At 44.6% G+C, this 12,945-nt stretch overlaps 1 protein-coding gene across 1 annotated transcript in view; it reads right to left on the bottom strand.

Moving 5' to 3' along the window:
* Positions 1 to 3,230: 3,230 nt before the first annotated feature.
* AFG3L2 (AFG3 like matrix AAA peptidase subunit 2) overlaps positions 3,231 to 12,945 on the bottom strand; it is a 38,496-nt gene continuing 28,781 nt past the window's right edge. The window contains exons 15-17 of the mRNA XM_066579524.1: positions 6,976 to 7,176; positions 3,980 to 4,174; positions 3,231 to 3,879 (exon numbers count right to left, since the gene is read on the bottom strand). Of these exons, the coding sequence (XP_066435621.1) occupies positions 3,637 to 3,879; positions 3,980 to 4,174; positions 6,976 to 7,176 (639 nt within the window). The 3' untranslated portion in view covers positions 3,231 to 3,636. The remainder of the gene's footprint in view (positions 3,880 to 3,979; positions 4,175 to 6,975; positions 7,177 to 12,945) is intronic.

Genomic DNA, 12,945 nt, shown 5'->3' with positions numbered 1-12,945 from the left:
TGCCGGCGGCCCAATTGAGTGCAATGGGCTACCAGCACCCCTGCAGTGATTTTCAGGGAAAGGGCTTTAAATATAAGCCCTTTCCTGAAAACCTTTTCTATCTGGTGTAAATACTCACCTCTCCGACCGAGTCCCAGCACTGTAATGAAAGTTCTTTCAGCAAAAAGGGCAACTGATTGGCTGAGCGCTCAGCCAATCACAGGCAGTGCTCGGCCATTCATTCAATTCAGCCTGTGATTGATTGGGTGAACGCTCAGCCAGACGCAGCCCTTCAAGAACTTCATTATAGTGACGGGACCCAAGCAGCTAGACGTGCCTGAGCCCCGGCAGTGGTGGAGAGGTGAGTATTTTTTTACACCAGATAGGAATGATTTTCAAGGAAGGTCTTCTATTTAAAGCCCTTCTCTGAAAATCACTGCAGGGGTGCCGGCAGCAGCGGCAACCCCATTCAATGCAATGGGAGAACATCAAGATCCTCTGTCACAGCTGTGGCAGGGGATTCTTTATTCCCCGTGGGAAGTCCCCCTTCTCACTAAACACTGACAAGGAGACTCCCCGCTGGGCAATATTGACACACCCCACGGACCGATGGTGCACGCATGTCCTATGTTTTGCAAGTATGTGCGTTTGTGCGCCTGTAAAACACGGACATGTGAACACACCATAGGGAACCAATGGTTCTAGTAGATGCGTGGTTATGTGTGCACGTATGTACGCACATAAACATGCTCATCTGAATGCACCCTAAGGCAGTGTGGCTTGGCGGACTTCTGCCAGACAGGCTCCTGCTCTAACCACGAGGAGGGGAAAACTCTTGCTCCTGGCAGTTTAACCTTTCACATGCCACAATCAATAGCAACGGCAGCATGTAAAATAGTTCAATAAAATGTTTAAAGATGAAAAAAAAAAAATCATAAAAAAAAAACAAAACACTTTACTGTGCATTCACACCTAGCAGAAATGCTACGGATGCGCACCAAAATCTGCAGCATTTCTGCATAATAAAAAAAAAACAAACACACATCCGCAGCACTGGTGCAGATTGTTACGTGGATTCAACTGCGGATTCGCAGGTAACTAATTGCTGCAGCTGAAAGTCTGATGCCAACTGCGAATCCATGCCACAATCTGTACCACTGGTAGAGATTGTGACATATCAGCCACTCAGCTGCAGCAATTACAAAGCCTCCGCTCACTGTTTTCACAAAGAGCGCCGCTGACTGCCTGCACCCGGAACAGCTACTAAGCGCACTTCCACATCACGCGTTTTTGGTCAGATGATGCACAAGTGCCATCAGGTGTCATGGTACTCTAAGTATCTATACTTGCTGCTGACATCAGACTTTCAGCTGCAGCATTTAGTAAATAGCAGCAAGAAGAGATACTTAAACAAGTACTTTCACTTTCCATCTGCAGCGCTTTTACTTAGTCGGCCATTTTAGGCTCCTCTCGGCAGCTGAAGACGGCCACATATAGCGTTCTATCGGGCAGTCTTCCGCTGCCGGGTGGAGCTTGAGCGCTGTAGACTGCAAGTCCAGGCACTCTAACAAATCACAGCTCACGGCCTGCACCCATCACAACTGGTGGCACTTATGCATCTGACCAAAAGCATGTGATTTTGGTCAGGTGATGTGGAAGTGCACTCAGCAGTGGGTCCGGGTGCGGGCAACTCACCCATAAAATGGATAAATTACGAATAAAAAAATTTTTTAGAAAGCAACACATAATGGTCATTACGAATGTGCCAATACCTACAGAGAATGAAAATATTGTATTTATCTCACTTGGTGAACACTAAAAATAAATGTAAAAGTAATGACTTTTCGCTAGGGTTGGAAAAACTTTTCAATAAAAAAAAAAAAAAAAAAATAGCAATTCTATCATTACTTTTTTTTTGTTCACCTCTCAAAAGATGCAATAAAAAGCAATCCAGAAGTCACATAGGTCTCAAAATGGTAGCAATAAAAACTACAGCTCTTCCTGCAAACAAGCATAGCTCCATTGCTGAAAAAATACAGTGATGCCGATTCAATTGGTTTTCTTCAAAAGTGTGTTTCCATTGTGCAAAAACAGTAAAAATAAAAAAATTCTATATAAACTTGGTATTGCAGTAATCGTGCTAATCAACATAAGTTATGTCATTTTTACCGAGTGGTGAATGCTGCAAAGACAACCCCCCACCCCACCCCAAAAAAACCAGCGGAATTTGTCCTACACCACATTATATGGACGCCAGAGTTGTGCCTTAATTTAAAAATACAACTCGGCCCACAAAGAAACAAGCCCTCATACGGCTATGGAAACGAATTATGGCTCTTGCAATGAGATGATGAAAACCGCTTGGTCCTTAATGGCGGCCTCACACTAGAGCATATACGCTCGTTATCACGGGACGTATATGCGTCATGCATGGCGTACGATTGTGTGCTATTGTGCTCGCATTGGCGCATTTTACTGTACTTTATTGCGCTGCAGGGACCGCTCACATCGCGCGTTGCCAGCAGCACCATGTTTGAGTAGACAGGGCAGCCTAAACTTAGTAAGCAGGTCAGCTGACCTACTAGGCCCAGGTGTTTTAGTTTAGGCCCGAGAAATTGCACAGTTCCCAATGCAATTTCACGCAGGCGGGGGCCTTCCGTGCGCAATTGTGCAGAAAAAAAGAGCATTTTTTTTGTTTTCCCCCCTGTGCTCAAAATGCGCACAGAAAGAAAACACGAAATGTGAAGGAACCCATTGAAATCATTAGATATTTGCTGCACATTGCAGGCGCAGATTTTGTGGCCACAAATGCGCTTATGAGGCCGCCCATGGCCAAAGAAAAAATACGCTCGTCACCAAGGTGTTAGAATGGGCAGTGTGAATAGTTTCACAGAGAAGGGGGGAGTATCTACACGTTCAATTTCCCAGATTAAAAATTGCACCAAGACATCAAATTCTAATTTTTATATGTTATCCTTTAGGGATTGTCCCATAATCAAAACGTCTTCATCTATCCACAGGACAGGTCCCTCACCGAGCACAAGAATAGGGATTCAGTGTCCCCCATTTGAGGGCGTGCAGATAGGTGATATGTTTAAATATTTGGAAAGTCTTTTAATGCCGCCATCTACTGCATGGTGTGATCTGCAGCGACTTCTTTGTGCATTAAATAAAAGCATCACCGTTATAAGCGGCCATCATGGAGGTTTTATCAGAAACACTCGGACAGCAGATTGTGTAAAACAAGGCAATTCGATTTTAGCAGTTTTATTAGTCCACATAAGCAACGTAGACCTCCGATATAACATTTGCCTCTAATCAGAACGACGATTAATAAAAATCAATGGTAACCCTCCCTTTATAGGATTTTATCTTTTGTTGCCTTTACAGAAGACCGTAGTCCAAACTTCGGATATTTCAATAAGGATGTAGTAGTTTTGCTTCTGCACCCGTCTTCCAAACCAATAAATAACAGTATGATTGCATTGATAAAGCTTTGCCTGCCCATGAGTAGGACAAAGTATAGTCATAGTAGGCAAATGTACTGTCTTCACTTTACTAGTTTTGAGGTGAACGATCTTAGACAGGATGTAAAGAAATTAAAGAGAAGAAAAATACCGTCCAAATTCTCTTAAAATCCAGGTATTGTAGAGTCAATCAAAACGGCATTCCTCCACTGATGTGGCGGGCTATCTGCTCATCATTCGTTTCCTCCTTATCCTTTTCCCGATCTCTGTTCCAGTCTTTTAGGCCTTCAGGAAGTGTAGTATCCTCTTCCATACTCCCAGTACCTTCTACAAATTCCTCATATGTGGATTTTTCTGCAAATGGCCTTGGCCCCAAAAGTTCAACCATATCACTCTTATCCAGCACCTCCTTCTCCAGAAGACGAAGAGCAATCTAAGAAAACAGGGGGTGGGGGTGGAAATCGGATGTTTGTTTCAAATTAGTCTGCAACTTAAAGAGAATAAAAATAAATACTTGCAATGTGGTACCTTACCTTCTCTATATCAGATTTCTTCTCTGTTAGCAGTTTCACAGTCCTTTCATATGCAGAGCTAATGAGTTTCCGAACTTCATCATCAATGAGTCTTGCAGTGGCCTCGCTGTAAGGTTTCTCCAACACCATTTCCCCTTGACGGGGAAGGTCAAATGAAACTTGGCCAACTTTATCACTCATACCAAATTGGACAACCTAAAATACAAATATGGACTTTTTGGAGGAAAATGTATTAAATGGATAAAATAATTGCACCAGGTATTAAGAAATGTACAAGATGTTAAGACACAACTGTATACAACAGCTAGAAAGATTTTAGCAGAAACTTAAAAAGGGGTTATTCTCTTTTAAACAAACTGCAGTAAAAGTTCTAAAAAAAAAATGCAAGTGCCAATGCTCCTCCCCAGTCTGTCTTGCAGCGATGACACTGCACACTGTCCAGGTGCTTGCTGCGGCCACTCACCGACTTCAGGGACCACATACTGTACAGGTTTATGTGAGCATCTCTGCTGAGGCTAATGATGGCTACAGAGGCTATATGGATGCAAGGCATGTCATTGCTGCAGGAAAGATAAACTAGAAGTTGGCGGAGACCACTGTAGTAGTGGCAGATTTAAAAGAGAATTACTTTTTAAAATTGCCCACAAAGTTAATTGACTTTTTAAAGTTTGTATTAAACATTTCTGCTTACTTTAAATAGTTATGGCATCTTGTGTTTAGGTGAAAGCCAGTATAATAACAAAAGTGCAAATCCCTTTATTTACCTAAAATCACTTTTTTGTGCTGATAAATTCCTCTAAAGTATTGGCCACCAGGGGTCTCCCTCCCTTCCAATTTGCTTGTCAAGAGAAGTTTCATGTTGCCTATAAAAGTCTATCGAGAGGAAGAGGGAAGGAGCAAGCTGTTGCAGGTAGAGAAACTGACACAAACATGGCTGCTGCAACTAATAGCGAGTGTCTACTGTGTCTGATAGTTCCTGGAATCACATCTACACTGCTCATTACTGCTGTACATTCTCCTTCATGATGCTGTTATTTCTATATGTGCTATGTGGAGCAGAAACTGCCGTTTTCTCGGTAGTTGCGTAAACAGCGTAGCTTTTGCAGTGCTATGCTGTTTTAGTAACTCCATTTATTTCTAGGTTATTAACATAAACAGCATTCAGTTCAGCAGTTTCCATAATCCGGGCCAACTCTGGTCACAGTGAAGGGGCTGGCATTTCCATCTCTGCCATCTGAGGATAGGAGTCTTAAAAAAAAAAAGGCAGAAACTGCTGAATACTTCAAAACAAGATTTTTTTTACTTGCTACAAAAGCTTTCTCATCTCGTTCATTGGGGGGTTGGGGGTGAGGGGTAAAGAGAGTCATAACTGTGGACCATGGGTGTAGCTACTGGCACTAGGAGGCAGTCACTAAGTAGAAAGAGTGTTAGCTCCTCTTATTAGCTATATCCTCCCTGCAAGCACCAAGCTAAGCAGGTTGTACACAAACAGTAGGAGCAGCCAAGTAGGATACAAAAAACAGTTAATATAACATGAATAAAACTATGAAAAGGTTAACCCGGAGTAGTATCATGTGCAAATGGAACCCTCCAACAAGTAGGAGTGTGTATGTGAAAGTACTAATTAACAGACTAGGTGGATGCAGTGTTCCCTAATGAACGAAACTAGAAAGCTTTTACAGTAAATATAAAAATCTTGTTTTCTAGATTGGGGAACACAGTTGAGGACCGTAGGACACTCCAGAGCAATCCCTTGGGATTGGGAAGATATAAAAGGAGGCATGTGGTCAGATTATAGCCTCCTGTAAAACTCTCCGATTGAGGGAGGCGTCCGCGGATGCAAAAGTATGTACTCGGTAAAACATTGAAAAAGTGTGCAAAGAGCGCCATGTAGCAGTCTTACACACCCGCATTGTGGAAGTCCCATTGCATACTGTCCACGAAACACCCACTGCCAAAGTAGAATGTGCTGCAATGCCATGGATGTGCTTTGCCTTGGCATGGTAGGCCTCTACCACAGTCGATTGGATCCAGCGAGAAATGCCGGCTTTGGAAACCGCAAGGGCCATCAGGGATTACGAACAGAGAGTCAGGGCATCTAAAAGATGCTGTCTAAGAAGATATGTCCACCAAGCTCGCACTAGATCCAGTTTGTTAAGGGCAAGCTCTGTCCGATAACTGGCGCGGGATAAAAAGAAGCCAGGACGATGTCCTCATTAAGGTGCAAAGCAGATACCACCTTAGATAGAAAGAAGGGGACAGGTTGTAGTGCTATCTTGTTCTGATGAAAGACGGTGAATGGAGGTTTGACATGCCTCCTTTTCTTCTGAGTTCAGGGCAGACAACAGAATGGTTAACTCCGTTCTGTTCACCCTCCTCGGTGGGATAACAGAGAGAGTCACGCTACCCTCTATTCCCTGAATCCAAGAGGTTCTGAAGACCAGCGATAAAAACAAGTCTGCCTCCTACAGACACTAAGCTAAAACTGGTTAGCTTGGTACATGCAGGAGTAGATATAGCTAGTAGGAGGAGCGAACACTTTTTCTGCTTAATGTCAGGCAGCATCAATGGTGCAAATTCATCACCTAGGGGGCCCGTCTGCCAGTAGCAGTAGCTCTACCTACGGTTCTCAGCTGTGTCCCCTAATGATACGGACGAGAAAACAGCTTTTTTCTGAGAAAAGGCATAATGAACCGAATTGGCGCAAACAGAATGAAGATACAAAAACTAATATGGCAATCAGCACAAGAAACTCTAATTGACAGATTTTTGCATATCTGTATGGAATGCTATATTGGTACCATGATCTAGTCATGTCCATAGGGCCAAAATGTAACCAGCAAACTATGGTACAGCCAGAATAAAATAATGCAAATGTGTTGTGCATGTTACCGTATCTATTATATATTAATACATACACAATGTATAATGATTACATATTATATTAAAATATGAATTCACTCATTTTTATTACACACATACAATAAATCACGCACCTGTGCATAGGCACTTTGGGTCACTTTCTTCAAATCATCCTGAGCTCCAGTTGTAATTCTCCCAAAAAAGATTTCCTCGGAGACACGTCCGCCGAGAGTCATGCACATCCTATCCAGCAGCTGCTCCTTTGTATATAGATACTGTTCTCTAGGCAAATACTGAGCGTATCCCAACCCTTTTCCCCGTGGGATGATCGAAACCTGGAAGAAAATTCAGAATTCCTGGGCAAAAGTCCAATACATAAAATAATTCAAATAGGCATAAATTCTAACAAAAAGTAATTGGGAAAACCACAATCACACCAGCAGAAGTGTGATCCTACATGTGTTTAGATTAGAGGCTACACTCTCAAGATGTCATCTATACACTGCAAAGGATTTATTTAGATTTACATGAAGCAAATAAATCAAGAGCGCTCCGTTAATGAACACTGTACGAACAAAGGAAAAAAGGTTTATTGTCCTGACTTACCCTCCTTATCTTCTAAACAGCAATAGGTCTGTATAAGCCATAAACCCAGTAAATCAGTAGATGTGCTACACTAGTTTAAGTAATTAGACAAGGGCTACACAGTAACTTGCATTTGCGGTCTTAATGTTGCTCAGCCACAAGTCCATATTCACTATGATTTGGGATGTAGCAGTCTGACACCGAGCTCTGATGTCGCACAGCCACTATTTGCTGTAGAGCCGTAGCCTAAAAGCCCTTCTACACGCAACGATTATCGCTCAAAAAGTCTGAAAATGAGCGATAATCATTACATGTAAACGCGGGCATCGAGCACTTTTTGTTTGAACTATTTTAGTTATATCACAGAAAACACTAATATAATCACAGAAAGGGAAATGTAAAATCTAATAATCACTGAAAACAGCCAGATACTTACTAATACAGGAGGGCAAATAAGTGCACCACCTCAGCATGCAGGCAGACAGTTACACCTCACTTTTTGAGGTGCAGGGCAGCCCGCCAAACGGATATGGCTTCATTAATAGGTTGCTAGTTAGCATGATGCACCACATGTATCAGAATGGTCTGGCACTTTGTATCTACTCTCTGCAGGAGTATACACCAAGCAGCCACCCCCTCTCTATATTAGGAGGCTATGTGAGTGGCTGTCTCATCGGTGTCCTCCACAGGTGTAACAGCATGCTGAGGTTTGTGCACATTTGCCCTCTTGTGTTAGTAATATATGGCTATTTTCAGCGATTATTTGTTTTTAGATTTCCCATTCTGTGATTATATTTGTATAGGGACTCACAAAACCGGAGGAGCCTTGATGACTGGCTTGTGAGCTCAAGTATTTTGGCCAAAATCCAACTAATACCTCGCATTTATTAGGTATTATTCACATGCAGTGCGGCTTTTAAATGCCAGGGAAGCCCAGGGTGACAGTACCAATGTGGTTCACGTTTTGAGGTGCAGGGCAGCTTGCCAAACTATTATGGCGTCATTAATAGGTTGCTAGTCTGCATGGTGCACTACATGTATCAGAATGGTCTGGCACTTTGTATCTACTCTGTGTGGGAGTATACACCAAGCAGCCACGCCCCTCTCTATTAGGAGGTTGTGTGTGAGTGGCAGTCTCATCGGTTTCCTCCACAGATGTAACTGGCTCCCTAATTGTGTCTGCATGCCGATATCAAGGCCAATCTTGTGTGATACATCTGCTGAGATGTCGTATCCAAACAGATCCTGTGCGATATGTCTGCTGAGCAGATGTATCTAAGCATATCCTGTGTGATACATCTACTCAGCTGATGTATCACACAGAATCTGCGTAGATACAGCATCTCAGCAGACGTATCACACAGGATCAGCTTAGATACGTCTGCTGAGACACTGCATCTAAGCCAGTCCTCTGTGGTACGCCTGCCGAGATGCTGTATCACACAGGATCGGCTTCGATAGAACAGCTCAGCAGACGTATAACACAGGATCGGCTTAGGTACATCTGCTAAAACGCTGCATCTAAGCTGATCCTGTGTGATTCAGTGTCTCAGCAGACGTATCACACAGGTCCGGCTTACAAACGATGCGTCTGCTGAGACGCTGTATCTAAGCTGGTTCTGTGTGATAAGTCTGCTGAGACGCTGTATCACATAGGATTGGCTTAGATACAGCATCTGCTTAGATAAGTCTGCTGAGATGTTGTATCTAAGCCGGTCCTGTGTGATACGTCTGCTCAGACAATGTATCAGGATTGGCTTAAATATAGAATCTCAGCATGGTGGCCCCTGGTATTAATACAGACCCCCTTAATAACTGCCCCAGCAGTGATGGTGCCCCCCTCCCCAATAACTGCCCCAGCAGTGATGGTGCCCCCCTCCCCAATAACTGCCCCAGCAGTGATGGTGCCCCCCTCCCCAATAACTGCCCCAGCAGTGATGGTGCCCCCCTCCCCAATAACTGCCCCAGCAGTGATGGTGCCCCCCTCCCCAATAACTGCCCCAGCAGTGATGGTGCCCCCCTCCCCAATAACTGCCCCAGCAGTGATGGTGCCCCCCTCCCCAATAACTGCCCCAGCAGTGATGGTGCCCCCCTCCCCAATAACTGCCCCAGCAGTGATAGTGCCCCCCTCCCCAATAACTGCCCCAGCAGTGATAGTGCCCCCCTCCCCAATAACTGCCCCAGCAGTGATAGTGCCCCCCTCCCCAATAACTGCCCCAGCAGTGATAGTGCCCCCCTCCCCAATAACTGCCCCAGCAGTGATAGTGCCCCCCTCCCCAATAACTGCCCCAGCAGTGATAGTGCCCCCCTCCCCAATAACTGCCCCAGCAGTGATAGTGCCCCCCTCCCCAATAACTGCCCCAGCAGTGATAGTGCCCCCCTCCCCAATAACTGCCCCAGCAGTGATAGTGCCCCCCTCCCCAATAACTGCCCCAGCAGTGATAGTGCCCCCCTCCCCAATAACTGCCCCAGCAGTGATAGTGCCCCCCTCCCCAATAACTGCCCCAGCAGTGATAGTGCCCCCCTCCCCAATAACTGCCCCAGCAGTGATAGTGCCCCCCTCCCCAATAACTGCCCCAGCAGTGATAGTGCCCCCCTCCCCAATAACTGCCCCAGCAGTGATAGTGCCCCCCTCCCCAATAACTGCCCCAGCAGTGATAGTGCCCCCCTCCCCAATAACTGCCCCAGCAGTGATAGTGCCCCCCTCCCCAATAACTGCCCCAGCAGTAATAGTGCCCCCCTCCCCAATAACTGCCCCAGCAGTAATAGTGCCCCCCTCCCCAATAACTGCCCCAGCAGTAATAGTGCCCCCCAATAGTTGCCCCAGCAGTACTAGTGACCCCCCCCAATAGTTGCCCCAGCAGTAATAGTGACCCCCCCCAATAGTTGCCTCAGCAGTAATAGTGACCCCCCCAATAGTTGCCCCAGCAGTATTAGTGATCCCCCCAGTAGTTGCCCCAACAGTAATAGTGATCCCCCCAGTAGTTGCCCCAACAGTAATAGTGATCCCCCCCAGTAGTTGCCCCAACAGTAATAGTGATCCCCCCAGCAGTTGCCCCAACAGTAATAGTGATCCCCCCCAGTAGTTGCCCCAACAGTAATAGTGATCCCCCCCAGTAGTTGCCCCAACAGTAATAGTGATCCCCCCAGCAGTTGCCCCAACAGTAATAGTGATCCCCCCAGTAGTTGCCCCAACAGTAATAGTGATCCCCCCAGTAGTTGCCCCAACAGTAATAGTGATCCCCCCAGTAGTTGCCCCAACAGTAATAGTGATCCCCCCAGTAGTTGCCCCAACAGTAATAGTGATCCCCCCAGTAGTTGCCCCAACAGTAATAGTGATCCCCCCAGTAGTTGCCCCAACAGTAATAGTGATCCCCCCAGTAGTTGCCCCAACAGTAATAGTGATCCCCCCGTAGTTGCCCCAACAGTAATAGTGAACTCCAGTAGTAATAGTGATCCCCCTCCCCCCTGTGGCACCACTAATAGGGACTGCCGATACTGCCCCCAGTAGTAATAGTGACCCCCCCCCCCACTTACCCTTCTGTCGGCCGGTGGACGCTGCTGTAGGATCGGCTTCAGCTCCGAGGGAGCAGGCAGACAATGCTGAAGCCGCGACTAGGACGTCAATGGACTGCGACTGCAAGTAGCAGGCGAGCGATACTGCGTGACATAAGAAGAAGACCGCCGCTGGATTTGTCGTAACCAAGGACGATGAAATGGTAAGCACAGAGCGGAGACCGGTGTTTTAGACGATCCCTGCTATTGCAATGGGAAGCTAGCTGTCCCTCACAGGTGGCTCCCACTGCAGATGGCAGGGGGCTCAGTCTCTGAACCTACTTCATCCATATGAGGTAAATGCACATCATCCTGCATGAACCCCTTCCACCCAGGATGTATGTATACAATCTAGGGCTGGAAAGGGTTAAAATCATCTTGTATTTTGCAAATTGATTTCAATGTTTTTTTTCTCTGTTGTGACAATTTCTAACTGACTGCGATCGGGGTCTCCTCATTGATGGACTCAGTATCCAAGGCTGCCAACAGCCTCTTCAATTTTTTCCAGACAACTGAACCAAAAATCATTGACAGCACAACATTTTTAGAATATGCACTCTGCCCCTTCTTACAGATCATGCCTCAACAATTCTCTTAACCCCTTAGTGACCAAGCCTGTTTGCGCCTTAATGACCAGGCCAAATTTTGCAAATCTGACATGTGTCACTTTAACATGGAAAAACACCAGAAAGGTTTTGCATATCCAAGCGATTCTGACATTGTTTTTTCGCCACATGTTGTGCTTCATTTAGGCGGAAAAAATAGACCGATAGAAATTGTGTTTATTTATTAAAAGCGCCAAAATTGGGAAAATTTTGAAAAAATCGTCATTTTTTCACATTTCCAACTGCAATATCTTAAATATGTGCAAACATAATATAGAAATTTTTGCTAAGATTTATATTTCCACCCGTTTACTTTATTTTGGGCGCACATTGGAAAAACTTTCGTTTTTTTTTAACTATTTAGGAGACGTACAAATTTAACATTACTTTTTAGCATTTTGAGGAACACTTTGTTTTCCTATACCAAGCCGAGATTGGAAAGGCTCATGAGTGTCAGAATAATAGATACCCCCCCAAATGACCTCATTTTAAAAACTACACCCCTTAATGTATTCACTGAGGGGTGTCATGAGTATTTTGACCCAACAGTTTTTTTTCAGGAATTAATTCAATTTAGAGGAGAAAAAGTAAAATTTCATATTTTTGCAAATCTGTCATTTTAAAGACATATTTTTTTCCTATAGTTTACATGAAAATCAGGATTTACACCCCAAAATGGATACCCCTATTTCTCCCGTGTCCAGAAATATACCCATTGTGGCCCTATTGTTATATCTGAGTCCACAACGGGGCCCAAAATGAAAGGAGTAGTCAGTGTCTTTCAAAACAGAAATTTTGCTTGAAGTCCTTTTAGGCCCCATAGCACACATGTAGAGTTCTTGAGCGCCCAAAACCATAGAAAACCCCCACAAATGACCCCATTTTGAAAACTAGACCCCTTAAGGAATTTATCTAGGGGTGTACTGCATATTTTGACCCCACAGTTTTTGAATGAATTCAAACCAAGCAAAAGGAAAAAATTGTGATTTTCGTTTTTTCGGCAATTCTGTCATTTTAAAAACAGCTTTTTTTGTACAGCACACATATGAAGGAAGACTTGCACCCAAAAATGGATACCCCTGTTTGTCCCGTGTTCAGAGACATACCCATTGTGGCCCTAATCTTATGTCTGGATACACAACGGAGCCCAAAATGAAAGGAGCGACCGGTGGCTTTCGGAACACAAATTTTGCTTGAAGTCCTTTTAGGCCCCATTGCCCACTTGTAGAGTTCTTGAGCGCCCAAAACCATAGAGAACCCCCACAAATGACCCCATTTTGAAAACTAGACTCCTTAACGAATTTATCTAGGGGTGTACTGCGCATTTTGACCCCATAGTTTTTGAATAAATTCAAGCAA

This window comes from Eleutherodactylus coqui, chromosome 9, assembly GCF_035609145.1.
Source record: "Eleutherodactylus coqui strain aEleCoq1 chromosome 9, aEleCoq1.hap1, whole genome shotgun sequence".
Lineage (NCBI taxonomy): Eukaryota > Metazoa > Chordata > Amphibia > Anura > Eleutherodactylidae > Eleutherodactylus > Eleutherodactylus coqui.
The sequence above is the reverse complement of the archived record's forward strand: the minus strand, read 5'-3'. Positions and strand labels throughout refer to the sequence as shown.